This window comes from Equus przewalskii, chromosome 9 (assembly GCF_037783145.1).
Source record: "Equus przewalskii isolate Varuska chromosome 9, EquPr2, whole genome shotgun sequence".
Taxonomy (NCBI): domain Eukaryota; kingdom Metazoa; phylum Chordata; class Mammalia; order Perissodactyla; family Equidae; genus Equus; species Equus przewalskii.
The window spans coordinates 48,127,860-48,155,640 of NC_091839.1; the positions used below are offsets into that span (position 1 = coordinate 48,127,860).

The 27,781-nt window shown below is 39.2% G+C and overlaps 1 protein-coding gene across 9 annotated transcripts in view; it reads left to right on the forward strand.

Annotated features, from left to right (window-relative positions):
• The window catches only part of KLHL32 (kelch like family member 32), a 196,570-nt gene that overhangs the window by 134,637 nt on the left and 34,152 nt on the right, over window positions 1–27,781 (forward strand). For 7 of the 9 annotated variants that reach the window (XR_011521993.1, XR_011521994.1, XM_008515945.2 and 4 more), the window contains one exon: window positions 4,874–5,089. The exons of the other annotated variants lie outside the window; for them this stretch is intronic. Coding sequence is in view for 3 of the 7 variants with exons in the window: in XM_008515945.2 (XP_008514167.1) it covers window positions 4,874–5,089 (216 nt within the window). In the remaining 4 variants the exon portion in view is untranslated. The remainder of the gene's footprint in view (window positions 1–4,873; window positions 5,090–27,781) is intronic. 9 annotated transcript variants of the gene reach the window in all.

Genomic DNA, 27,781 nt, shown 5'->3' on the forward strand with positions numbered 1-27,781 from the left:
GGACTACACCCGTAGACCACTGAAATGGCTGAAGCCAAGCCAGGGTGGATGAAACTGTTACACTACAGGGTAAGGAGGTCAGCAGGGCCCCCTTCATGGAAGGCTATGCAATGTTATTGAGTTTGAACTTTTTCCCAAAAGCAAATGGGAAGCTATTAACAGGTTTTAAACAGGTGATCAGTACGGTCAGATTCTTGTAAAAGGAGAGGATTGAGAGTTTGATGCTGGAGGCAGGAATGGCGATTCAGGACCCTGTTGCAGGAAGTCTGGATAGAAAATGATGAGGAACAGAACAAGAAATGCTAAGGAGGAAGAGCAAAGAGGAATTGGTGTCTGACTGGCTGTGAGGGAGGAATACGGGCCGCCTTGGGGAACTTGAAGTGGGTGGCTGGATATGATCATTCTCTAAGAGAGGGTATACAGGAGAAGATGCAATTTAGCAGAAAATAAGCTCAGTGTAGATGTGTTAGCTCAGCATGGCTTACGAGGGAGGTTTGGGCTAGATATCTAGATGTGGAGGCCTTAACGTGTAATCAGTTTATAACTGAATTGTATGGTTTTTACTTTGGCTGTCCTCTTTTTCCCTGACGTAATGGTGTAACTTAAAATAGACTTTGATATCTAAAGGGACCACATTTTTCATTTTGACCTCCTTTCCTTAGTGATGAATCAGGGTTTATGGATGCCAAACAACAATGCTCAAATATCCTTTCTTGTTCCTTGCTCGCCAAATCTACTGCCTACTTTCCATGTGCTAAGCTGTGTGGTAAGTGCTTTTCATGCATTATCTCCGTGGCAACTCTATAAGCTGAGTGAACTCTCCATTTTGTATATGGGGAATAACAGAGGTTCAGTGATTGGCCCAAGGTCATGGCCAACAGTAAGTGTTGGGGCTGGATTTGAACAAGGTCTACCTGATTCTCTGGCTCTTGCTCTTCTCCACCAATCTGGGTTGCCTCCGAGTGCCTGTGGCTGTTGACGGTTTGTTCTGCCCCTGAATGCAATTATTCTTGCTCTTTCTCTGATATATAAAAGACTTCTTTCAAAAAGTCTAGAAGTATATCTACAAAAACATTAACAGTGATTATCTCTGCATGGAGAAATATGATTTTTGTTTTCTTTCTATGCTTTGTATTTCCTGAATTTTATGAAATGATCATTTGTTACTTCTTATAACCAGAAACATAATGGTACTATTTCCATAACAGCAATGATTTTTTTTTCTATGCACAGTATTATAGGTAGGCATTTAGTGCAATTTAACCATTGCTTCCTACCTCCCCCCCATCACTTTAATGGGAATCCTTAAAAGCAGCATTATTGTCGATTATTTTGCTTACACATAGTCTTAGCCAAAAGGACAAGAAGTGATGATTTTGCTTGAAGCTCACAAAGCCCATCTGACCTGATAGGAGGAATGTATCTTGTGACATCAGTGAAGGTTGTTTTCCTTTTTTTCCCTCAACTTCCCTCTTTGTACAGTTTAACTACTGAGGTGCTAAGGATGTGTGGTAAGGGAAATGGAAAACTTTGACGTGTAGAAAGCCCTGGATATTTGGGGAAATTAGGTTTTTAAGCAGAAGAGAGGAGAAATGAAAAGGTGAAGATAGGGAGCAGACTTTGCACTGATGTTTCTCTTGTACGCAAATGTGAGTCAGTTCGGTTCCTCTTTGCCGTTCAGTTAGCCATCAGCCCTTGTCCACTTAGCCTTCTTAGTTCTGCGCTAATATGAAACGCTTTGTTAGATTGGATTTGGGGGTTATATAAAATTATGCCCTTAGGAAACGAAAACATTTCAGGACTGTGGAAGCAGGCGTTTAACAATTGCCTTCAAAAGAAACACAGCAGAAAAGAAGCACAAGTTTCAAAAATCTTCCATTATGTCAAATTAATTCTCTGGTTCTACGTTGTTTAATTGGCCTGCTTTTAAATTGCCCGCTTCTAATCAGAAGAAACCCAGTATCTTAAAGATGCTTAATAAAGAATATTTGATTTCTGCTACATAATCCAGTCTCAAGCTCATAGTCGTATAAACCTTTTTGGCAGAGCAAGTGGGAAAAACCCTTGTTTCTGAGCTGTGGAGGAACTTTGTGGAGCTTGGTTGTTTCTGCTTCTGCCCGTGCTCATCTCTCTGTGCTGGGAGGCTGGGTGCTGCCTTGAGACCTTGAGCCGTGCCTTGGGCATGTGCTGGGGCACCTGAAAGGCACTGACCCCCCCACACTCCACCCCGTCACATCATGCTTCTGGGGGACCGCAGAGTAGTTTACTGGGACACTGAAATTGTATCCAGAGCCCTGCAGCAGTCAAACTTGCTTCATAGATGTCCTGGCCAGAAGTAATTTATTCATCTCAAGGTGATGGTCCTGCAGTTCACTATGGAAGCTCTTTGTGCGAGGATTACACCTTCTTTCCTGCCAGAGCAGAATTTACCAATGCTAAAAAGTCAGATTTGGAGAACAAATTTAAACATGACTTGAAAAAAATTGGTGCTGGAGTCAAAATCTTCAGTATTCTTTAATAAAATCTGCTGAATGGGAAGGCAGGATATTTTGACTGAATGGCTGTGAGTGGACCCTTGGGTGTTTGAGTTGCAATGGATTTTAGTGGCCATCTGTAGTCAACTTCATTTGGAAGATAAGCATTGGTTCCTTTTCAATTGTGTTGGCAAACAGAGCTATTAAGAGCCAGAATCTTATGGCTGGTTCCTGAAGTCATCTAGCTTGACTCCTGTTAGGAATATAATTAAAGTGTCATCTCCCACAAAAGAAATAGGACCTAACGTAAAAGAAAATTAATCAGGTAGCTGTGATGATGAGGCAGCTGTTACTTGGAGAGCTGTTTTTATAATTTCTTTATTGTATGTTTTATTATTTAGATCAGCCTTATCCAGTAGAAACATAATGGGAGACACATGTAATTTTAAATTTTCTAGTAGCTGCATTAAAAAAGTAAAAAGAAACAGCTGAAATTAATTATAATAATATGTTTAACCCATTATATCCAGAATACTATTATTTCAACATATAATCAATATGAAACTTATTAATGAGATGTTTTACATTCTATTTTCCTTACTCCTTGCATTCGGTAATTTAACAATTATAGCACTTCTCAGATCAGACTAGCCACGTTTCAGGTACTCAGTAGCCACATGTGCTAGTGGCTACCATGTTACACAGTATAGAGTTAGAACATATTACTTTAAACTTTCAAATGTTATAGAAACAAGTACATTAGAATATGAATATTTTAGAAAGTGTTCTTAATACTCTTAGATAACTAGAAAAGGGGAGAAGTGTGTTGAAAATTACTTAAATAGATCAATGAAGGAAAATAGCTATCTAATGGTATTCTGCATTCCTTAAGTTACTGGAAAATATTGCTCACATATTAATAATTATAAGATATGTTAAGTGAAATAAGCCAGACAGAGAAAGACAAATACTGCATGATTTCACTGATGTCTGGAAGATAAACATGCAGATAACAGATTTGTGGTTACCAGACAGGAAGGGGCTGGGGGGTGGGTAAAAGGGGTAAAGGGGCACATATGTATGGTGATGGATAAAAATTAGACTACAAGGGAGCTGGCCCGGTGGCATAGTGGTTGAATTCACGTGCTGCACTTTGGCAGCCCGGGGTTTGCAGGTTCAGATCCTGGGTGTGGACCTATGCACCTCTCATCAAGCCATGCTGTGGCGGTATCCCACAAACAAAATAGAAGAAGGTTGGCACAGATGTTGGCTCGGGGCTAACCTTCCTTACCCCCCTCCCCTCAAAAAAAAAATTAGACTACGGGTGGTGAGCACTATGCAGTCTATACAGAAACTGGTAAATAATAATGTACACCTGAAATTACGTGATGTTATAAACCATTATGACCTCTATAAAATAATTGAAAAAAAATAACAATTGCAAGTTAAAAACGAGGGGAAACTAGGACACAGCCTGCTCTTATTCTGCTTAAAATAGGTAAGTCTCCTGTCAGCAAACCTGTGTACCCATTCTGATTCTTGCAGAGTTATGAGACAGAGGCTCCGCAGGAGTCGTGGGTCTCTGGGGGTATTATCTTAGAGCCCTGGCTAAGAGCTTGAGGACTTGTAGAGACAGGTAAAATCCCCCCAAATGAAGCATTGCTACAAGAACTCTTTAAAAAAGGAGGGGAAGATTGCCGTAGATGGTCTGAAGTTGTGAAGTTAACAAAAAAGAAAGAACAATTATAAATCGTCCATGTCAGATGGGTTCGATATAGAATTATTTGGTCGAGGAGTCTTTTCTGTGAGATTTCTTCGTTTCCTGAGACCTTCAGTGTAAAAATCTGTTTTTGAAATTTTATTAAGTCAAGATGGGTTGTTTTTACTCGAAGATGAACTTAATTTGAAGTTTTGGAGAGGGAGTAGGGGTCAGTCTATCTTCATAAAGTTTCATCTAATCCTGACTCCCTCTCTGCCTGTCCTCACATTATCTTTAGCAGAAAAAACTAATCACCCGTGAGATGTAAAATATGGCAAGGGTAGAAAAATTAATGCTTTTCATTGGTAAAATGTTTCTTAAACGTTTCAAAGTAACATTTCAGCCAATGAAACCAGAAACCCCTTTCAATCCCTTTATTAAGCTGTTTTTAAGCATTTGAGTTTTAAGAGGGGCAAAGTGAGGAAAAATGATGAATTCTAGAACAGTGGTTCTGTGCCCAGAGCCTTAGAATTGAGGGTTTTTGTGGTTTTCTGACATTATCAGTGGATTGCAGTCCCCTTTCTCCCCCTCCTGCAATGCAGACCTGAGTGAGTCAGTCTGAATTTCTTGCCTGCTCTTTTTTGGATTGATTTCTAAGAGATCTTTTTTTTTTTCCCATTTTTATTTCTTTGGCACCCAGGAATTAAATAGCTTTAATTACTTGGATCTGTACAGACTTGCTGACCTCTTTAACCTCACTTTGTTGGAGAAAGCAGTGATCGATTTCTTAGTGAAACATCTCTCAGAACTCCTGAAGAGTCGCCCGGAAGACGTTCTAATGCTTCCTTATTGTCTGCTTCAGGAGGTCCTCAAGAGCGACCGCCTGACCTCACTGAGTGAAGAGCAGATCTGGCAGGTAAGGGCGCTCGGCATGGGTCCTCTCTTGGCGTGGAGAAGGCATGAAATGATTAAAAGTTAACCGATTGAGAAACAATGACAACTCTTTTCCCTGGTTTGGTCCTGATCGGACTTGGAGTCTTGGAAGTCACGTTCCCTTAATGGGCAAGTGATTGGAGAACACCAGCCCTTGAGGCTCGAGGCCTCAGCTGTTGGTTTAACTCAGGGAATCTCAGGTGAGATTCCTCAGACCCTCACCGCGGCTTCCAGAGCCTAAGGTGGTTACATGAGAGAGAGCCAAGGGCTTTTATTCCCCGATAACAATAGTTTCTCAAACTGTATAGGAGAAGAATGGATTGTAAAGTGATATTTATGTATGTTTAAGACCAATGGAATCAGAATAAATTCTGGGCTTTCCTGTAAACAATTCAGAGCCGTTTCTTTGTTGGAGTAGAGAGCAGCTGGGACCTTAAATGAAACGAAGCTATTTTTGCACTGCAGTGGAAAAATCTCCCTCCTTAGTTCATTCTGCATTCATTGCTATTTTCCTAAGCCCTGCCTTTTCGCCTGACATAGCATTCTTTTCAAATATCCTTTGTCTAGAGGACAGGAGGACGTTTTGTGTTTTCAAGTTGATTATTCAGTTTAAATCCATTTCTGCTCATCCCCAGTGACTATCCTTGAACAATCCACATGATGTCTCTGGGAAACAGTCACGGCCCATCTTCTCCCCTTCATCTTACCCTGTCTGTCTTACTCTCTGAAGCACTGGCTAGTCGTCTTGTTGCTTAGGGCACCCATACCTTCAAGATTTCATGATTGTTTGAAAAATATTTATATGTAGTTTATCAGGGAAGGTGCGAAGTCTTCTACTATCTGAGGGAGCAGTGTATCTTAACAAATGACTTTCGGAGAGTACTTTAATTTGGCCAAAACAGAGTCATAGGTGGCTGTTAACTATCCAGCATCTGACTCAACTGATTAATGATTTTCTTGATGCCTTTCTCCCTTATTTCTTTTTTCGTCTTACCCTAATCAGCAACTTCCCTCTTGTTGTTGATTCCACCAGTGAGGATAATAAAAACTGCAGTGTACTGAGGGCCTTTTAGGACCCAGGCTCTTTGCAAACTTATTGACTTATCATTGCAACAAGCCTGAAGGTTGGCTTTTATCACACCGTCTTCCAGATGAGCAAAATGAGGCTTCAGTGTCTTGCTTAGGGTTACAGAGCAGAGCCAGCCTTCAAATCCAAGTCTGCTCACACCTGACCTCATCTCTCCAGGATTCCACACTGTCTTAACAAAGAAAATAGAAAGGAAAAAAACAAGCCGTAAATTTTTCTGCTTTCTCATAATGTTTGTTCAGGCAGAGGTCAAAGGTGTAAGGTGTTGGTGGGTACGAGTTTTGGGTATGAATTTTAATTATCTCTGGTTCTCCCCTATAAACACTCATCATCAAAATTACTCTGGTCAGTTCAAAGTGGGGAATTGCCAAATTTTCCTTCACTTCCCAAAGGGAAAAAGAAAGACTTGGAATGCATTTTGCATTTAATTATTTCTGACCGAATTGAGATCTGAGCTGACCATCCTGGTGGCTTCTATCTCCTTTTGTGGCACGTTGAAGGCACTGCCAGAGATTGGCGTGGTAAGGTGCAGATGTCTGAGGGTCCAAAATTCCATACTGCCCACTTAAGAGTTATAATTGCCTCTCTAAAGGTTACTAATAATATAATGTAGAATTTTAAAGACTGCTTTCTGCTGCAGGCAATATTTTTTTTTATAACTGGTCCTCAAGAAAGAATTAAAAGACTCACATAAATATGATCAATTTAGCCATTCAGCAGGAAATAAGAAACTGTTTTGGCTTTATCTTAGTAAATAAGTAATTCTCTCATACTCAGCCCAATAGAGAAAAATCAAATCAGACCAGCCCTATGGCCTCAGGTATAGTTAAGTTCATCATTTTTGCTGAGGTTATACTAGTAATGCAATATGCCATGGAAGAAGCTAATATTCAGCCCAGGGTGAAGATTGGGTATGCCAGAGGATTAGTGTCAGGGTGCTTTACAGAAGTGAATCTTGATGGACAGGCTGGAGACAGATCTACAGAATCTCATTAAATTGCTGAATTGTTCATTACGGAACGTTCTCACTGTAATAAAGTGCTCATTGACTTTGACAAATCCCCATCCCATGTCTTAAAGAAGAACAGTGAAGCAGGGGTGTTGGGGAGGAGAAAGGAGATTGGCACCAAGGAGGACAGGTAATAGAAAAGCAGATGGAGGGGTAATTCTATTTAATTAATATGTGCAACTGGTATCTCATGTGTGAGCCCTGTAAACACACACACACGTTTACATGTGTGTCTCTTCTACTATCTGCTGATAATATAATCTGGGACATTCCCTTTTTTTGGCGAAAGGTCTCATTTTCATTATCCACCAGACTTAACACAGTCTGGCCCTGAAGAACGTGTCTTAAGAAACTTCAAATTATCCTCACCTAACAAACTCTTTTTTTTTTTTTTTTACTTTTTCCTGCTGTCCCTTGTCCAGTCCCTTTCCTGCTAAAATGTGCTGCAGGCCATAATAACCATTCTGTGGATCTGGAAACATGTGAAATCCCCCAAGATTATACCTTATATTTGCTCTTTTTTTTGTTTTTCATCTGACCTTTTGAAACTTTGTCTCTTTTTTTACAGAGGGCTTCCTTTTCCCCCCTAGACAATTTTTTTCTCCCTCCCATGGCCTGAAATTACTTGGCCCTTAGTTAACTTTACTTTATATTCACAGGTAACATAGAGACTGGAACCATATACACATTTTAGTGTATAAGGACATGGAATTCCCTTACACACTGTTTGTTTTTTTTAATTCAGTTCAATTCAGCTCAACAATTTGGTCTTATGTTTTAAGACCAGTGATTTCTCAGGTTTCAGATGAAAGACACCAAATTGGTTACTGGGCTCAAAGAAAGAGGAGACTAAAAATGAGCAGATCAGCTGAAGAGGAAACATGAGGCATGAGGTCACTCACATCCGTGACCTGGCAAATCTCCACCAGTTTTATTTTGCTTTCAAGTTGTAGCTCTAATTTAGGACTTTGTTTCAATAGGGCCCCGTTAAATTTCTCCTGTTAGATTCAACATACAGTTTCAGACTACTGAGCCCGGGTCCTGCTATAAAACTTAGAGTGAAATAATGAAGCAATAAAACAATTCCATACCTCTCCCATGTATTTAGTCTATGTTCATTTTCATGGGAAGCACTGGCTCATCTCAGTTTTCTTCTGAGGAAAGTGCATTCGTGGCCTTGTCTACCTCAGATTCTCTTTTGCTAGAATGAGGGGGAGATTACTTTCCATGGGGGTACAGTTTATAGAAAAAGTCTAAATATGATGTAAATTCTTATATTTGCTAGAATAGGGAGAAGGTGTGGCTCTCCAACTATCAGTATTTATTGAGCACCTACTGAATGCCCAAAGCCATGCTGGAGTGTAAGGCCGAGTACAGGTTTGCTAACTCCATTTCCTTCTGCCAGGCCTCATCCCAACTGGGGGGAATCCTTATGATTTTAAACCACGAATCCAGCTCTCGATTGTTATTTCATCCCTGAAGTATCAGAAATAAGAAAGATACTTTAAAATGGATAAAGATATTTTGTGCAAATAAAAATGAATATTTCTTCAGGCTGGCCTGGTAGTGTAGTGGTTAAGTTCATGCACTCCGCTTCAGCAGCCCAGGGTTCGCAGGTTCGGATCCTGGGCGCGGACCAATACACTGCTTATCAAGCCATGCTGTGGTTGTGTCCCACATACAAAATAGGGGAAGACTGGCACAGATGTTAGCTCAGGGACAGTATTCCTCACTGAGAATAAAAAGAAAAATAATAATATTTCTTGAGCTCCTGTTATGTGCTAGGCACAGTGTTAGAAGCTGAATCCTGGGGTAAGAAGCTTGATAAATATGTTCGATTATTGGCTCAGAGAGATTTGGTTTAGTTTCATCTCTGAATGTGAAGAAGTTTTATTTTCCTTAAATTATTAGTTATTAACTGTTTCCTACTTTTAGTGACGAGGACTTATCTTACTATTTTATAAGGACAGCACGTATATCAATGCTTTTCTTCCTTTATTAATGTTGGGTTGAGGGCACCTCCTTGTATTTTGAGCCTGACTTTGCCTGGACTTAATGGATAATAAGACCAAATAATTCAGTGCTCACATCACTGATGTCAAACAGGATCAGACCTTAGCAGGGAGAGAGTCTCCTTTATCCTAGTCGTATCCCACTTTAGTATGGCAAAGAGGGACCATTGTCACCTGGTTGGGAGCTGGCAGTAATCCTGTTTACATTTGACTTTTGATTATACATCCCCAGAGGCAGAGGCTGTGCCTCTAGTGTTTGCATTGAACGCTGCTATGTTGGTCTCTTGCACTCTATAAATAATAAATAAAACTAATGTAGAATTTTCATATTAAAATGTATTGAATGGATAATAAGACAGCCTACTATTCCTATATAAGGCTGGATGTATTCTAGGAAAATTGGTATACAAAATGAGTTTGGCCTTTTAAAACTGCATTTTTCCTTGTATTTTTGTTGGAAATTTGCTTCTGTTAAGTCGTACCATTTAACATCGCTGGAGACGTAAGTCCCATGTTGTTTAGAGTAGTCAACAAGCTCAAAGGTAGTGGTTTTTCGACGAGCCCCTCCTGGGCTTTTTATCTACACCACAAAAACACCCACGGTACAGTTTGATTTAATCATTTTCCTGAAAAGGAGTCCCAGAAGGTGAACCCAAACAAAAAGCTACTAGCCCTAGATAGTTGGAAAATAGAGGACACTGGCGATGTACTCAGCCGCCGTCTTTTATCTCTTAGATGATAAATTTGACCCAAATGAACCTCTGGCCAGGGAGAAGCAAGGGCTCCAAACAGTACTACATGTCAAACAATGCTATCATAATACTTCATATTTGAATGTCATATCACAGTTTCGAGAATGCTTCTGCATTTATCATTGCTTTGCTCTCCTGTGGTACAAATTGGGAACCTGAAGTAACAAAGCTAGAAATTAAACTCATGTCTTCTAATTCTTGGGCTTTTTCCACTTTGGTCCACAGCTTCTCAATTCATAATAGAAGCTCAAATTACTTGAGAGTTGTGGACACAGAGGTGCATCAAATTAATCCTGTGACTTTAAAAGACATTAGCGAGGACTTGGCCATTCCTGTTCTCTGGTGTAGCGCCCACCAATTGAAAGGATGATGGGAAACTCTCCCTGCCTCCAAGCGTGTGTCATGTTGCTAATTCTAACCCTGTGCTTCATGACGTGTGCTTCATTCATTTCAAGTAGTTATTGAGCGCCTGCTCTGCCCAATTGTGTCCTGTTGAGTACAACCATTGCCTGCCTCTGGCTTCTAGGCTGTCAATAGTGGGAAGATCCAGTGTGGTCCTGCTTTCCTGGATCTTATGACTGATAGGGAGCTCTACTCTCGCTCCTCTTTCCCACCTTGCCTGATTCCCTCCCAGTGGGGACTGACCTGTGCCAGATAGTTTAATGCTTTCTTTGCTAATTTGGGGTGTGTTGAAAGGATATGGCTAGATTGGAAAATGAAATGTTTTTATTTGGACATTTCAATACCACCCCATGTCCCTCTGCCTTTTCTTCAGTACTTTATTCAGTGTTAACTCTTGTTCATTGTATATACCCTCTAAACAGCTTTGCAAACCTTTGTCAATCCATGTGGTACATGCCAAACCTCAGAGAAATCGGACTGTGGGTGATCATTTAATCAGAGAACTCCATGAGTAGTGTTCTTGTGTTTAACACTTGGACCTTGGTGACTAGAAATGAAATAAAATACTGTGGCCTGAGAACTCTTATCCCCAAACAAAAATGTAATTTTTCATCATATTCCCACCCTTCCTCAATTTAATTTCATATATGCATGTATCATTACTGGTTTTTTTTCAGATAGGTACTTTCCGGGGATCTTCGTGATATCTCCTTAAGCTAATTAAATGTGTACCATTTCTCAATTTCCTTCCTGAAACTTCTTGCAGTTCCTCCTAGCCATCTAGTCTTTTCTAAAAATGTGATGAGCGTATCTCCATTTCCTTCTTATTCGATGTTGGTGAAGAGAATAAAGAGTGGCTCCTTCGCATGCCAGATAGTGCTATGCCCGGAAGATGTTTTATCCTCTGAGGGCCCCCAGCTGGACACTGAGCAATGCTGCTCTTTGAGGGTTTGATGCGCGAAGCTGCCAGAGTGTATATTTAGTCATTTGTCCTGATCTACATGCAGCTAATTCCTCTGTGAGGACTCATCCCCGAGGAGCTTGACTAGCGGGCTTGCTGTTGTTTGTCTGGGCTGTGTGCCTTTGCAAGACGCATGACACACGCATTTCAGAGGGACTTTGCGCCAGCTAATCCTCAGCACTAGAGCTGTGGGTTGTCAAGTAGCTGTGAGGGGCAGTGATTATCAGAAATTACAAGAGACCTAACTTGTATTCATGTGCTGCTGTTCCCATGAGTTAATAGTTTTTTTCCTTCTTTTCTTTTAAAAAAAGAGCACAACAGAACAACAAGGCGATTTATGAGATATGACATATTTATGTTCTCTGCTTCTAATTTTCATTGTGATTCATGTTGTTTCCACACTGATATTTTTGTTGTTGCTGCTGTGAGAAGGAAAAAGATGACTGGAGAATATTACTTATGCATTGGTGGCCTGCAGTCATCTTGCTGTTACGTGGGTTATCAGGGATTTAAAAATAAAACCCAACTGTAAGCTATATGTGAGGTAGAAACCCCGAGGCTAGGCACAGAAGTTCATCAATAATAATAACCACAATAATAATTCTTTATAATCCTGGAGAGCTTTATATTTTTTAAAGCATCTTTCCACATATAATTTCGTTTGGGTCTCTCATCAGCCTTGTTAAGGTTGGTAAAGCAACTATTACCCAAATTTTAACACGTGAGGAAGCTGGAACTCACAGAGGTTAAGAGATTGATTGACTCACTTCACAGTGTAGGTTTCAATGCAGTCTCACTGTATTCCCTTGAAATACACCAAATCTTTAACAAAACAGAACCTCAAAGTAGCTGATACATCTCCTCACAGTCAGAGGTTATATTACTCTATGATGAGTGAGCCAGCGGTATACATTTCCTAATAAATTACCACTTTTCATTTTCACCTGTTGTGTGGCTTGGTGGGAAGTTGCAGAAAGGACTCCAATAAAAGTAGTACAAGAAAGTGTTGCTGAGGCTCCTTCTTTATTAGAGGCTGGAAAATTGGAGTTGGGGATGGTTTGATGAGGGAGAGTGGATAGAGAATTCTGGCAGAGGTAGGGAACCACCTTTCCTTCCTTCAAGGCACAAGGTGACGAAGTATAAAGCAGGAAGCAAGGCCCATAAGGGAGAATCACTTTAAAATCTGATCAAGAGATTTAAATCAGTGTGAAAGAAAACCTGGAGCACCATTCTTTTTGCTGCAGGTATATAGATGGTGTGGTGGAAAGCCTGCATGCTGTTGTTAGAAATCGGGTGGAACTTTGGTAAGGATTAATCATTATATCTTTATTTTACACACAATATATTGAAAATTTAGAAATTTATGCAGCAGAAATTGAAGTTGGGCGATAGCCTAGATAGGGGGTTTAAGAGAAAGGGAGAAAAAAATATCGATTTATTGAAATTGATAAATGTTAGTCTCTTTCCAACAGAACAGAGCCTGTGGCCACATCCCACATCACCAAACTATTTCTGTGGGAATCGTTATTAGGCCAGTTGAGTGCCCCATGGCCATGGTGTTCATGCCAGTGGCCATATCAGACTACTGAGACTTCCTGTTCTGGGCATTCTAGGAGAAAGGCTCTAAACTTAGCCATAGAGTGGCCCAGAGGCTCTAGAATTATTTACATTCAAAAGAGATGCCTGGCAAAGCCTTGACATTGATTGTAGAATACTGACATTCTCACACACTCCTTTCACCCCTTGCCTCCAGAACTTTTGCTATAAGTAAGAATAAAGAACACCTTAACTCGACACATCTGGAGGAGAAAGGTGGCCATTCTAAGTTAGTAATCATGGGCAGCATTCATAGATAAAGATAATTCTTAGACTTCTTTTGTGCCCACAATACAGAGTAATGCTTTCTCTGTGGTGAGGTTCTACTCCTTAGTCTGACCACCTCTGTGTTACTTGGAGTGGCACATTGGAGGAATGCAAACAGATTTCAATATTCTGGTAGACAAGCCATAACCAGGAAGAAAAATCCTCTTAGGAAAAAACATCCTTGATGGATTCCAAAAATAGGTATCACAGGTTTTTGACATTGTTCCCCTTTTTCTGTAGGAAGTATTACAAGTCAGTTTTGGTAAGTGGCACAGATATTGCTTATGCTTCAAGAACAGAAACTAAAAAGAGTCCTGCCAGCTGGAGGCACATATCTTGTTTGTGTGTGTTTTTGTTGATGAGAAGTGCCCACACGCTACCTCCTCTGGCCACGCAAGGAAATCAGGTAATTGAAGAAGTGATGGATGGTGCGCTAAAGTTTAAACATTTTAGGAGGACCTGTCTTATTAACACTTTAAAACAAGTGAGCATAATATCATTAATTTTGATTAATTCATTTGCTCTTAATATAGCTTTTAATTTGTAATTCTATGTGAATTACAATGTAATTTGGCATTAATTATACTAAATTGACTATAAGTCAGCCAATCACAGTGGGAAATTACTCACAGCTGAAAGTAAAACTAAACCTCTGCATCCAGAAAGGATGACACTTAGTTAAGAGGCGAATACTCTTTAGGCATCCCCGTCTTTGGCCATGAGAATGACATTGAACCTGCTGAGGACTGTGAGCGATTTCTTATTCTGCCCACTGCTGGGACTATAGACTCTGGAGTGAAACCCAATATAAAGGGTAAATAATAAACGAAATGAAGGAGTTGATGTATCAGGTTTGCCAGATCCCCCAAAGCATCTTTCTCTCTTCTCATTTCGTGTAAGATTCAGGCCATGTAGATGGCTGTGTAGTACTTTAGAATGATTAATTCCACACCTCTTGGATTCTAGGGGTTAGAACTGGCACTTACCTGGGTTGGCCTGCTTTTCATCTTCATGCTCTCTGATCCAGCTAGGAAATCCTGTTTGAGATCCCATGTGCTGTCAAGTATCCCAAAGTCAATCCTATTTGGCTGATACGCAAACTGCCTTTTGGCAGAAGGAAGTCGTGCCTTAAAAAGCCAGTACCACACTGGGAGAGGAACTAATCCATTAGGAGATAAGGGAGCACTTGTTATGGATAAAGCTTGCTGGAGGTGCCTGTGTGCACACGAGAAGTAAAGTGTCCGTGGAAGAATATGGACACTTGAGAACATGGCAGGAGAGCAAGGATGGGTTTGCAAAATACTTGTGTTCGAACCATTTGCCAGATATCTTCCTTTGAGAATTGTCTCCTAAAAAAGAATCAAAATGAAAACTTTGAGATGCTACAGAAAGTCATATGACAGATTTAGCAATATCCTTCTTGAAGTGTATTTACATGTAGATGGAACTATGGGAATTTTGTACATTCTGGGTACATTTATGGTGAGCAATTAACCCATAAAATGAGATCTGGCTATGAGAGAACAAATTTTGCTAAATATTGCATGGAAAATTCCAGGCTGTTTTTAATAACTGTTCTTTTTACTTTGCTAATTATATACCCTTATCTCGTCATTGCAACACACAATCTAGCAAATAAAATGGCTTAGGTTTTATGTAAAAATTTTGAGTAGAGAGCTTAAAAATCACCCTAAATCCTGAGCCAAGAGCCACCCTGTCCCCTATTTCTTACACACATGTAGGTGGGGTTTACACCACACATACACTCACCAGCAGACACGTATACACACACAGACATGCACACACAGATTAGATTAGATGCATATTTATCTTTGCAGCTAAAAGACTTTCCTTTGTTTTGCAGTACTGACCTGAATCATAGTACTTTCTTGATTGGCTGTTTAATCTCAAGATTAAAGAAGAAAATAGAAATTAGAAGCTTATTTTTGCTACTCCAAGTGTGTATTCCATTCATCATTAAGGATGTTAATGTCTATAGTTAACAATAGCTGCTATATAACTGCAGCTCTATATTGTCTTGATGTTCTCCAAATCCCTTTTATGCCAAATTTAGTCTGGCCTATCATAAAATTTTTTATTTCTTTTCCCCAAATATTCTTTTTGATATCAGCATTAGGGTTGGTGGGTTCCAGTCTGTTTCCTACCCTTGTGGATCTTGTTGTAGCTTCATATTCTTAACCAAAAACAACCCCTGTTTGATCCATGCCCTTTGATGGACGAGCTCGTTTGAGTTCTGTGTGGTGTTCTTCAAGAACAGGAGGATTTGGGGCAGGGAAAGTAGCGCTGAAGTAAACAGAGCTGTGGGGTTGAGAGAAAACATTTGCAGGGTATTTCTGCCCTCGGTTTTATCTTCTCGTCATTCAGAATGCCAGCAGAATAAATGGGTCTGTTAATCAAACAGCACTGAGAGGTTAGGTCATTGGAAGCCTTTTTAGTCATTTTGTGCTTTTCAAGAGTGAATTTGTTAGAATTATGCTGAATACCCACTTAAAGCCTCAGCTGATAACCCTACCTGTGTTTTATAACTCTGCACTGTCAGAACTCATAATAAGTCAAACATTCTTTCAGTGGTGCTCATAAGGGAGGAAAAAAAAAAACCTCACAAATTTAAGAGTAATTTCAGATTGTAAATGAAAAGGAGAGGCACGACTGTTCATTTGCACCAATCATGCCTGCCTTTCATCTGCTCTGATTAGGCCTGGTGCGGTTTCATCAGACCCCTCCATCACCGAGCTGTCACTCCAGCCGTCTGTTGATTGAAAACAATCAAGGCTCTGATGGCACAATTATTCTGACCCTTTAACTAGAGGCTGCTGTGATAATGAAAGGTTGATTATGATAGTTTGTGCCTCTTTCAGTTTGCCAAGAAGGTTAATTTGGGCATCAGACGGATGTTTAATGGGCGCTTGCTGGCTACACTGAGGTAAATGAGAACGTGCAGTCTTGGATATTGCACGGATATAGTTTGGCTGTCAATCATTGTCATTTGGAGTTTGTGCCTCACACTCTGGAAATCACATTTTATTTTTTCCTTGGGATTTAATTTATTCTGTGCCCCGAGGAAGTTCTTTCACTCGGTGACCTTCACAGCAGCTTTCTCTGCCTTTTTTTTTTCTTTTTTCAAATGGAGCTCAAAGGCACAACACATCTAGAAGAGCATTTTTCTTTCATTTTCACTTAAAAATGGAAACTTTAAAAATCCATCCTTATCACTGCCTTCCAATAGAGCAAATGTTTCCGTTCCGATTGTGAAGCGGGGAAGTATACACGACACGGATACTTCGGCCAGTGTGCTAATGCAGCAGCTCCCACAGTTCTGCACTGTTTCTTACACTAGCCAGCAAATGTAGTAGGTTCGGAATGGGCACACATGTAGAATCGAAGGCTCCATTCCCCTCAAATTTCTCTCATTAGCGTGTCTCCCACCATGTTGAGTTTCTGCTTCCAAGTGCAGCATCTGACTCTTTTGCCTACCTTCTTGGGAAGCCTGGGGGAGGAATGGAGGCAAGGAGACAGATATTTGTCTGTAGAAGTACAAAGCTTATTAAAAATTGCAAATTTCAATTTGTATGTAAGTCCAGCACCTAATCTTGTTTCTATTTGAAGCACAGGGTAAAAATGATTCAGGCACCTAATAATGCTGGCGTTTATGATGTGTAGCTCATTGCGATCTTCTTTTATGCATACCTTTTAAGAAGAAAAATAGCGGAAAAGAAAAAATAAAGGCAAACTTTTATTTCTGTCTCTAGGCTGTGCATAGTGGTCTCGTAGATTAGGTACGTGAGAGCTAGAATCATTGTTCTGCTTTTTCACTTGTGTTGTCTTCATTTTCTTTTTCTCCCAATGAGCATTCAGCAGCATATTTCTACCCAGCTTTGGACGTTTTTTTCTCACATGTCAATTGTAAAACAATTAAGTCTATAGATGTTAAAGTGACAGCATCATAATGATTATAATTTTACTTCAAGTGTTCTATTTTCACATTATTTCTTGCTTAAAAAAAGCTATTTGTTTTTGAATGGTGAAGAGAGTCATTAAGTGATAATCCAGTCTCACCTGAACAGACTCCAAAAACGCATTATCATTGAATCCAGTTACTGTTTTAATGTGGCCCTTATTTAAGCATGTTTATTTAAAAAGAAATGAGAATAGGAATGTGCATATATGTATATTCTTCACCACACTGGACCATGAATGATTATTTTTGTTTAGCTGTGTGGACAGCATGGATAGCATAGCCCTCAGGGATGCTTGGTAAAATTATTGATTAGTTATGTCTTGTTTTGTTTAAGAAATGAGGAGTAAAAAGATAATTAGGGGAGAAATGTGTCAATCAAATCAGTCAATAGTTTTTTGGTATTTAGAAAGAAGTGTGAGGTTAAATTTTAATAGTAACTTGTATCTGTGTCAAAGAGTGATTTTATTCTATAGATTCACTGTGTCTGCAAATTAATGGGACGCAAGCAAAGACTGTTTCTTCTTAAAGGAAGTATAGCTCATTATTTCAAATTGCTTTTGGTCTAACCTGACTGGGTTCCTACCTTCCCCCAATCTGTTGTACCCTTTATATCTAACTATGGAAAGCTAATGTCCAAAATAAAGGACTTTTCCTATGTCTTCTTAAGCCCTCCACCACATGCCCACCACTGAGCGCTCACGTTGACTCAGTGCACCGAGAGTTTATCTCCTGAGCAGCAATGACCCCCTCAGAGGGTCCTGCAGAGTATTTTAGTCATTGTCTCCTGGCCTGCTCTGGTGTTTCTTCTGCTCCCAGTACAGGGCCCAGTCATTGGACCCAGTTTCTCTTTCCTCTTCAGTCCTTCCATCTCCACTTTCAAAGTTCCCCTTGCTCTTCAAAAACAGTGTTCCTCCTAATCTTATAAAGATGCCTCAGATCTGTGATTTCTCCAGATTGCAGTCTCATAATTCCAATTTTCTCTCTTTCAGCAAACGCTTATGGATTTCCTCCTGGGTGCCAGGCACTGGGGCTGAAACACGATCCTTCTCTTAGTATAGCCTTTGGAACAACTGCTACTTTCTACTCATTCCTTCATGCACTGCAGCCCCCTTCTCCCTCGCAAGCCTTCTGAGATTGTCAAGCCACTGGTTCTCCTGCATTGGGCCTGTCTTTTCTGCATATCCATCTTCCTTACGTGACTACCATAGAGTGACTCTCTAAGCCACTTCCCCCACCCAAAAAAATGTATGGTAATTGTGCTGAAGAGTATATCTTCTTTGAGAAAAATATTACTTGTGTATTATACTCAAAGATGTTGCCAGGTGCAAGTAGAGGATTCCTTCTTCTCTAGTTATTTATACTATGATGAAATGGAGTTAGAGAATGCAGTGTGAAATACTTTATTTGAACATCAGTAGCCAGGCTGAAATTCACGTAGTGAAGTGGTCAGTGCTTGGCATTGCATTTATGTGTCTTCTCTGTAACTCACTGACAGTGTAGGCCCTGGCTCCCTAGTCCACCAGCTCCATCCCCTGGGTAGTCGAGTCTGGCCCCTGACAGTGTTTATTCATGTGTTTCAGTTAGTGGATTCCATGCTCCAATCACTGTACTCTGTAGCTCTAAATTAATGTTTAAAGTGACCTTTGAGGATTCTTTTTATTTGGAGGCTGCCAACATTAAACCCTTAAACGCAGCTTAGATGCCGCCTGGACATCTAAATTCATCATAGTACCACTTCTTGGAGAAATTTGACTGTCTCTGTTTCAGTGACCTGGGACAGCTGCTTGAGCCTGTGAGGTCCTCTTGGTCTTTAAAGGTTTAATTTGAGGTGGGGAGTCTCTGCCCGCAAACCTACTCTTGGTTCATTGTTATTGAATCAGTTCATAAAGAAATATACAAAGGCTTGGTGCTCTCAGGATGCTCCAGGGCATGTTTACAAATTAAATAGCTTTTTTTTAACCATAAAATTTATAAGGTACCAGTAATATTTAAAACACCCATGAGGGAAATGACAACATAAAAAGATGGCTTTTCTGTCTGTCTGAAAATCTGCCTACATAGACTGAAACTTCCAAACTTGAGGACTTTTTCTTGCCCTGATTCCATATTCCATGAGTATGTTTTACAGGTACATGTTAAGACACTCGAGGTCAAGAGTAAACCTTGAGTTTTATGGTATTAATAGAGCTTGGAAGTGAATGGCAAATAAGAAGGTGTGTATATGAACTGATTTGAATCTTCTTTCTCACCAACTAAGTTCCTGGCACATAATGGACACTCAGTAGGACATTGAGGAATGGATGAATGAAAAATCTAAAAGAAAAGATTCCTGGTTATATCATTTGCCCCAGAACAAGAAAACAAGAAGAAAAGTGATCAACTCAAATGATCAATCGGTATTTTAGTTTTCTCAAGCCAAATAGTTTATGTATATTTTTTCTTGCCACTAAGTTAACTGAGTTGAGATTTGAGGGGACTCATGGACATGAATTCAAGTATTTTCAATGAGAGACTCCAGCCAAGTAAAGAAAGTGAGCATACGCTGAGTGTTATGCAGAGACAACAAGGTTTATGTCTATATCTCTCTTCATTCATTCATTCATTTATTCATGTTTCTCTGTCTTGGGATTTAACAAAGCCACAGACCCTAAATTACTGGGTTGGCATTACTGAGTTTATTTATGTGAAAGGGCTCATCATAAGAGCTAGTTCATAATTTGCAACAGATTATCTGCCAAGCTTTTATTATCGCTTTACAACATGTGAAGTATTTAATACTGTGTAGGAAGTTTCTTATCAACTACAGCAATCTCTCAAAATTTATGTCAATGTTGCACAATATTGTGTCATATAAGAATAGTCTGTGCTGGCTTTATCATGAGTTCAAAAGGATAATTGAATTGAGGATCAGCTCCATCTCTTGGTGGCACATTGCCATCATATTAATTCTGTATATTGTCTATATGTCATAGTTTACCAAGTGCTTTCACATGTTATCTCATTCAGTCCTCTGTAGACCTCTATGACATAACTAATATCATCCTTGTTTTATAGATGATGAAACTGAGCTTCAGTGTGTTGGTGTTTTTCATAAATGTTCAAATATATTTTTAGTTGCAGAAACAGGTCTTTTGACATCAAGTCCTGCCTCCTTTTCATGTGTCACATTCACCTATATGGGCACGTACCAGCTAGTGGTAGAAAAAGGCATCAGGGTTTCCCTGGCCTTTTCAGCTCACTTCACCCTGATAACGCGTCCTCATTGCACGCAGTAGCTGAGAAATAATGAGAAATGGTGTGACCCAGGTAGGGTCACACTAGTCCTGTTGCCAACGGGCTACAGCAGGGTTTTCTTCTATTGACCAAGTCGATTTTCTCTCATTTTCCAGTGTTGTTCTAACAATATAATCTTAGCATCTCACTAAATACATGCAAAGTCCCTTTTACATCCAGAAGGACATCTTACATAAAAATATGCAGACACTAACATTTTACTTACAGGTTGCATATCATCAGTCCAGCATCAAGTAATACTCTGATGCCATCAATGATTAGATGGATGAGTATTATCTTTTGGTTCAGAGACAGTCATCAGACCATTGGAGGGCAAGTATAGGAAGTTATTTCTAGTTGTTCCTTTATTTTGCTCAAGTATGAGGAGACCGAGAATGGGTTCCGTTTTCCCTACAGCATCATTGGCGTAAGTGATGTGGGACATTCCTTCCATCTAAAAAGCCTTAAAGACACTGGATATGGGGATGGTATATTTAATGGCAGTCCTGAGGTAAAAATTTATGTGAATAGTTTACTAAATATTTACATTTCTATGCAAAATCTCATTCTGGGATTCTAAATAAATAGTACCTTTAAGCAATTGCCTTACAAATTTGAAATGTATGTTCTTTGGCTGAGATTATTTTATTTTTTAAGAGATGGTATCTATTAAGTGAGATAATATGATCTGAGCAAAGTTGTTCCCAAGGAGAAAAAGACGATGATGTAACCCAATTCTCTGCATGTGGGCCTGTGTGCATATGCACTTTCACGTGTACAGACACACACATGTATTTCTGGTGAGTACAGAGTTATAGACAAAAAACATCACTTTGTTTTTCTGAAAAGAGATTTATAAAAACTATCTGTGCTGTAGAAATCTGTGGCTTGTATACTAGACACAGTGATTAATTTTGGTTGCCTCTCCCACGTATCAGAATTTTGGAGGATGCTACCTTAGAATATTACTTTTTTGTGGATCCATAGATGACATATATCCTAGAGGTAGAAGAGACTCTCTCATCAGCTCACTGACTTTACAGATGAGAAGCCAAATGACTGGTCCAATGTCAGCTGTGTACTCACGCTGCTCTTTGTATTGACTTTTCAAAGATCTGCTCAAATTGGTGGCCAGTTCTTGCAGGTGGAAAGGACATCACAATATACTGATGCCACCTCTTTTCCTATCTTTATTTTCTCTTCATCTGGATGTATAATTTACCTTTTAAAGAATCCTCTTGTATTATAAGACTGAACTAAAGGACAACCCTTAGGTCACTTTTTATTTGCCTCCTAAAGACCTGGAACTTCAGTTGGCAGGTCTCGGGGTAGTATTCACTGGGATTCCTCCAGTCCTGTAAGGTTATCCCTTTCTATGGAAAGGAGACGCTTTGGTCTCAGGACTCTTGCTTTGGGTGCTCTGCAGTATGCATTTAAAAAATATGTATGAAGATGACCATTGGGCCCAATATTTTTGTTCTTTCCATTTTATATTTTAAAATAATTTCAAACTTAAAGAAAAGTTGCAAGAATACAAATAGTACAAAGACCACCAATATGATTTGCTGATTTCTTAAACAAATTGCTTAATTTGCTTTATCATATGTTTTGTGTCTCTTGATTATATTATATATATATATCTTTATTATATTATATCTAGATATAAAAATATATGTATGTGGGGCTGGCCTGGTGGTATGGTGGTGAAGCTCACACACTCTGCTTCAGCGGCCCAGGGTTCATGGGTTTGGATCCTGGGCTCAGACCTAGCACTGCTCATCAAGCCATGCTGTGGTGGCATCCCACATAAAATAGAGGAAGATTGGCACAGATGTTAGTGACAATCTTCCTCAAGCAAAAAGAGCAAGATTGGCAACAGGTGTTAGCTCAGGGCTAATCTTCCTCACACACACACACACACACACACACACACACACACACACAGCAATATGCATATCTGTAGATAAACATAGTTGCAGAATAGATATATATCGAAAGAGAGACACAGAACTTTTTTTCTTAGCCATTAGAGAGTAAATTGTATGTATCATGTTTTTTTTTTTAATTCCTAAAAAATCTAGTAACTTTTCCTCTCCATGGAAATCTTTAGTAAACAGCAAGAGATTTCTATGATCTGAAGAGAAACCAGAGTACTCTCAGGCACAAATTTTATGCTAAGGTGAAAATAAGAGCATTTATCAATCTCCCAACTTTATGTAAAGTTTTAAATGAACAAGAAAGCACATGTGTTATTTTTATATCTTCTAAGCTGAATATTCTTTTTAAAATCTGTCAGGTCTTTTTTCTGACAGTATATGAACCTGGGGCCTCATCAGATGTGATTCTGTTGAAATATGTTTCTTAGAGGAAAAAATAACCTATGTGTCCTATGTAAGTCTGTAGTCAGCTAAAATAGTTAATGTACAGCCTCCCTTGAAAAATCTGGTTTACCAGTAAAATATTGACATAAATTTAACTATAGCACTGAAGTGAGCACTGTTATAATTTTAAAATTCCTTCTTGGTAACATTTTCCTTGTTCTGCTAGAGGAAAATGCGCTGATCCTGTGTCCCTAGTTTCCAGTGCTTTTGGATTTTATAGGATCATTGTCTTTGAATACAAATTTTTCATTTGACCTCAAATAAGAGAATATGGCTACAAAATTTGGTACATTTATTTATTAATATGAACTTTCCTCTCCATGGCAGTCATTATTCTGGTTTAATATGTCACTGTCTGAAACTTACATGCCTCATCTTAAAGAGATGAACTTCCATATAGTTTAACACGGCGAGTCCCAACACCTGCTCACTTGCACTCGGGAAACTTTCACATTTATCAGCTAAAGAAACTGTATGTAATATTAAAAATGTGTCTTGCTAAAGTTTTATGTTTATGTTTATTCAAATTTAAGGCATTATGAAATAATATAGAAAATAGTGTACTTTCATGTAATATATACTAGTCAATGCAACTTTCCTTTGGGGACATGGATTTGAAGAAGCAGGGTGTGCCTGGTACTCTGCTAGAAAGGAAAAGTTCTGTCTGTGCATTGTCACTCATCCTATTAAAACATGCTCTCATGGCTTCCCACTCCTTGTTGCCCAAGTGCTCTCTAACATGTCCGGCTCCTTGGTGGAGGTTCAGGAATGTCTGTTGGTTGTTGATTTGCTCCTGTGCCCTTCCTTTGTGCCTTTCTGAATTTGCGCAAGTGTAGAATTTGTGCTGCCTTTCAGGCACTGAGGGGAAACTGGTGCCCTGGCTTATCTCAGTGCAATGACAGGACCGGCTAGGAGATAGACACTTTTGTCTTCACAGCGTGGGCTCCTGCAAAAGGGAGGGCTCAATTTGCCCCTTCAGCAAAGCTGTGTGCAACCAAGTTTTAAGTTGGAGAATAATTATAGCTATCCCTGGCCAAAGGGGGCAGAATAAGGCTGGGGGCAAAAATACCGGTCCTTGCTTACTCAGCTCTGGCTGATGAGTCCTATGATAAGAATATCCTTTTCAGTGAAAAAGGAAATACTTGTGAGTAAAGACAAAGAAATTGTTACTTCTTTTAGACAATGTTGTAAGGGCTTTATCTTTTGTTAGTGTTGATTAAAAGGACTTGATCACTCATCTGATGAGAGCTGCTTTTGTACAGGGCATTTGTATATGTATTTGCCAGATATAAAGGCACTTTTCTGGAAGAGTGCATTGATGTGTATTCTTGGATTTGGAATAATGTCATAATTCATACAGATATTTCTCAGGAAATCTGTGAGTTTTTGCATTTCTGTGTGGTCACGTTGGGTAGTACACATACGTATGGACATGTATAAGCAGAGTTAGATTCCAAAACAGCTACTTCTTTCAAAGGATCAAAAATTTTAGATTTCAGACCAGCACCTTCTATCTGAGTGTTTTCAAGCATGAACAGTAAAGGAATTTGGATCACAACTTGAGGACTTGTGATGTGAGGAATGTAACATTTGTTCATGTAATTGATATATTTCTGAAATACATATGTGTAAGTTACATATTTGAATTAGAGAAAAATTTGTAGAGTTTAGGATTATAGACTCTTATATTTAGGATTATATATATCATATATTCTACTCCATAGAATAGCAATCAGTGGGGATACACTGAGAAAACTAAAAGGAAGGGATTATCTTTTCCACATATATATACATATATTGTAATTTAATAAGGTTTTTTGTGTGTGTGTGAGGAAGATTGGCCCTGAGCTAACATCTGTTGCCAATCCTCCTCTTTTTACTTGAGGAATTTTGTCATTGTCAATTAACATCTGTGCCAATTCTCCTCTATTTTATGTGGGATGCCACCACAGCATGGCTTCATGAGTGGTGCAGGTCCGCACCTGGGATCTGAACCTGTGAACCCTGGGCTGCCAAAGCAGAGCGTGCAAACTTAACCACCATGCCACTGGGCTGGCCCCTTTTCCCTACATTTTTGATCCAGGTTTAGTTAATAAGGAATAACCTAGAATTAAAATATATATTCCCATAAAAAGTGAAACAGTAATTCAAGAGTCAAAGGATGCCGTTTTCCCTAAACACTTGTTCTATCATTACAAACTTTTTAATTGGTACAATTAAAAACATGCTTTTGATGTAGAAGTAATCCATAAATGAGACTCACTGAAAAATATTGGTAACCTGTCTTGAAGCAAAGCATACGTTTTAAAAAAATAGACTTTATTTTTTCTAATTTAGAGAATGTGGAAGTTATATTTGGGCTTGAGTACATTTGCCTGGATTCTACCTTAAAATAATTATTGCTAGAAAAATAACGATGATGTGAAATAGTAGAAAACACGTTGTCTAAGTAAAAACAGGTTCTAGTTTCAGTTTTTCCACTAATTATCTGCATGACTTGGAGTACATCAGATAACTTGTCTCTATTTGGTTTCTATTTATAAAACTGAAAAGCTTGAGCCAAATGTACTTTAAAGTGTCCTCCTGCTGTAATATTTTATTGTTTATTTGAGGGCTTAAAAGACTACAATGTTCATTGCATTGCCAAGAACCTCAAATAGAGGTGGCCAGCAGCAGTCCTGTGAAGGAGTAAGACGAGGGCCTTATATAAGTCAGTCCAGTACACTGCCGCAAGCTGCTGTGTGGAGTTTTGAGGGCTTAGAAGGGCTTTATAGGAAAGCTACAAAGATGAAATAATAAAATAGGAAACTGAAGCCTGTGATAGATGGATAAATATATAAAGGAATCGATATTGTTTGCTCAAGAGAAATAGCCTAAGAATATAGTCATGTGCTGTATAATGATGTTTCAGTCAACGACAGGCTGCATATATGATGGTGGTCCCATAAAATTAGTACCGTATAGCCTAGGTGTGTATTAGGCCAAACCATCTAGGTTTGTGTAAGTACGCTCTAAGATGTTTGCACTATGATGAAATGTCCTAACGACACATTTCTCAGAACATATTCCCGTCAAGTGATGCCTGACTGTAATTATAAAGAATTTGCCATTTATGCAACAAATATTAGTAGCCTACTATGTGCCAGGCACAGTTATTGTCAAGGATCTGAGGATGAGATGAGTTGACGTTGGAATAAGCTGTAGCAAATGCTCCTTTTACGAAGGAACAATTCTCCATCAGAGTAAGATGAACTAGATTGGGTCAGGCAGGGTGCTTGGGGATCTCCTGTAGTCTTTGGAGATGACAATCCCTGTGTTTCAGATGGTTTAGGAAACATCTTGCCCAATGACCATGTTTGTTTTTTTGTTTGCTTTTTTTTTTGAGGAAGATTAGCCCTGAGCTAACATCTGCTGCCTATCCTCCTCTTTTTGCTGAGGAAGACTGGCCCTGAGCTAACATCTTTGTCCATGTTCCTCTACTTTATATGTAGGACGCCTGCCACAGCATGGCTTGACAGGCGGTGCATAGGTCCTCATCACAGATCCGAACTGGTGAATCCCGGGCCGCGAAGCGGAACGTGTGAATTTAACAATTGTGCCTCCAGGCTGGCCCCTTGCCCAATCACCATGTTTTTTAAGTAGTCTTTGTTATGTTCTCCCAAACTGAATCTTTGATTTCTTTTCCACTCTTGCTGGCTTTGTCACTAAAAAAGACTTTCACTATATGCTCCATTTTCCTCCCAATTAAAATATGCTAGAGTTTAGGGTGATGGGGATGTCAGTATGCAAGAATAAGTAAGATAAAATAGGATTTCAGCCTTCTATGAGTTATGCTTTCTCAGTGTGGTGTCATTGAAAGCCACCAGTAGCCAGAATAACCATTTTCAAACATGGGCGCCAAAATATACTACTAAGCTAACTGTGGCCTTTGGGTTCCGTGATGTCCCAATTATGAATTAGCCTTCTGCCTACTGCAGTCTCTAACGCCCCTGTTCTAGGATCCCCTCTACCACCTTGCCTTTAATTCAGCACAGCAGTGAATAGTGCCTTGGCAGGCTTCACAGTGTAGAAGTGATTTTGAATTTTCATTGCCATTTCTTTCATTATTTGGATAAACAAGAGCTATCCATGGTTTTAGTGGTTTGTCTCTTTGATGTTTTCACAAAACTGAAAACAGAGTACAGTAACGCTTTTACATTTATTTATTATTATTGCAAAAGTGCACAGACTGTTTATACAACTCACTGTATGCTATCAGAATCAGCTGTTGATTTATAGAACCAAGGTCTCACAATATGCTGTCTTACCCATAATATTAATCTACAAATATCCTGTGTCTTTACTAAGGCATCCTACCTAGACTTCATTTAATTTAAACCTTCTTAAGTTTGAAACAACACATTTAATTTACTTTAATGAGGCAGCAATTTGCTGTTTCGCAAATGGGAATCTATCTAAAACCTTCCTACTCAAGTGTGTGGTCCATGGACCAGCAGCATATGCACCACCTGGGAGACTGTTAGAAATGCAGACTCCCAATCCTCCTCCCCCCGTCTATTGAATCAGAATCTGCATTTTTACCAGAAACCCGAGGGAATTCATGTGTGTGTTAGGTCTGAGAAGCAGTGGATTTAAATCTATAAATAGCACTATATCCAGGTGAGATTGGTTTGAAGTTGGTGGCAGAATAGTTAATTGTAAATTGTATTTACCTTTGATCTGGAGAAAAGATAAAGTCAACAAGTATGAATGACTTGTGTAGTCTGAAAATATTTAGATAAAGGTGTGAAAATTATATGAAATTTGTGAAAAGTTAGAAATATTGGCAAGAAATAAGAAAAAAATTATCCCTGAAAATGCAAACTAAATGTGTGGGCACAAAGTATTCTGTAATACATAGTATTTGGGGAAAGTGAACATGGAAAGCATCATGATACACGTGACATAGGGCTGATA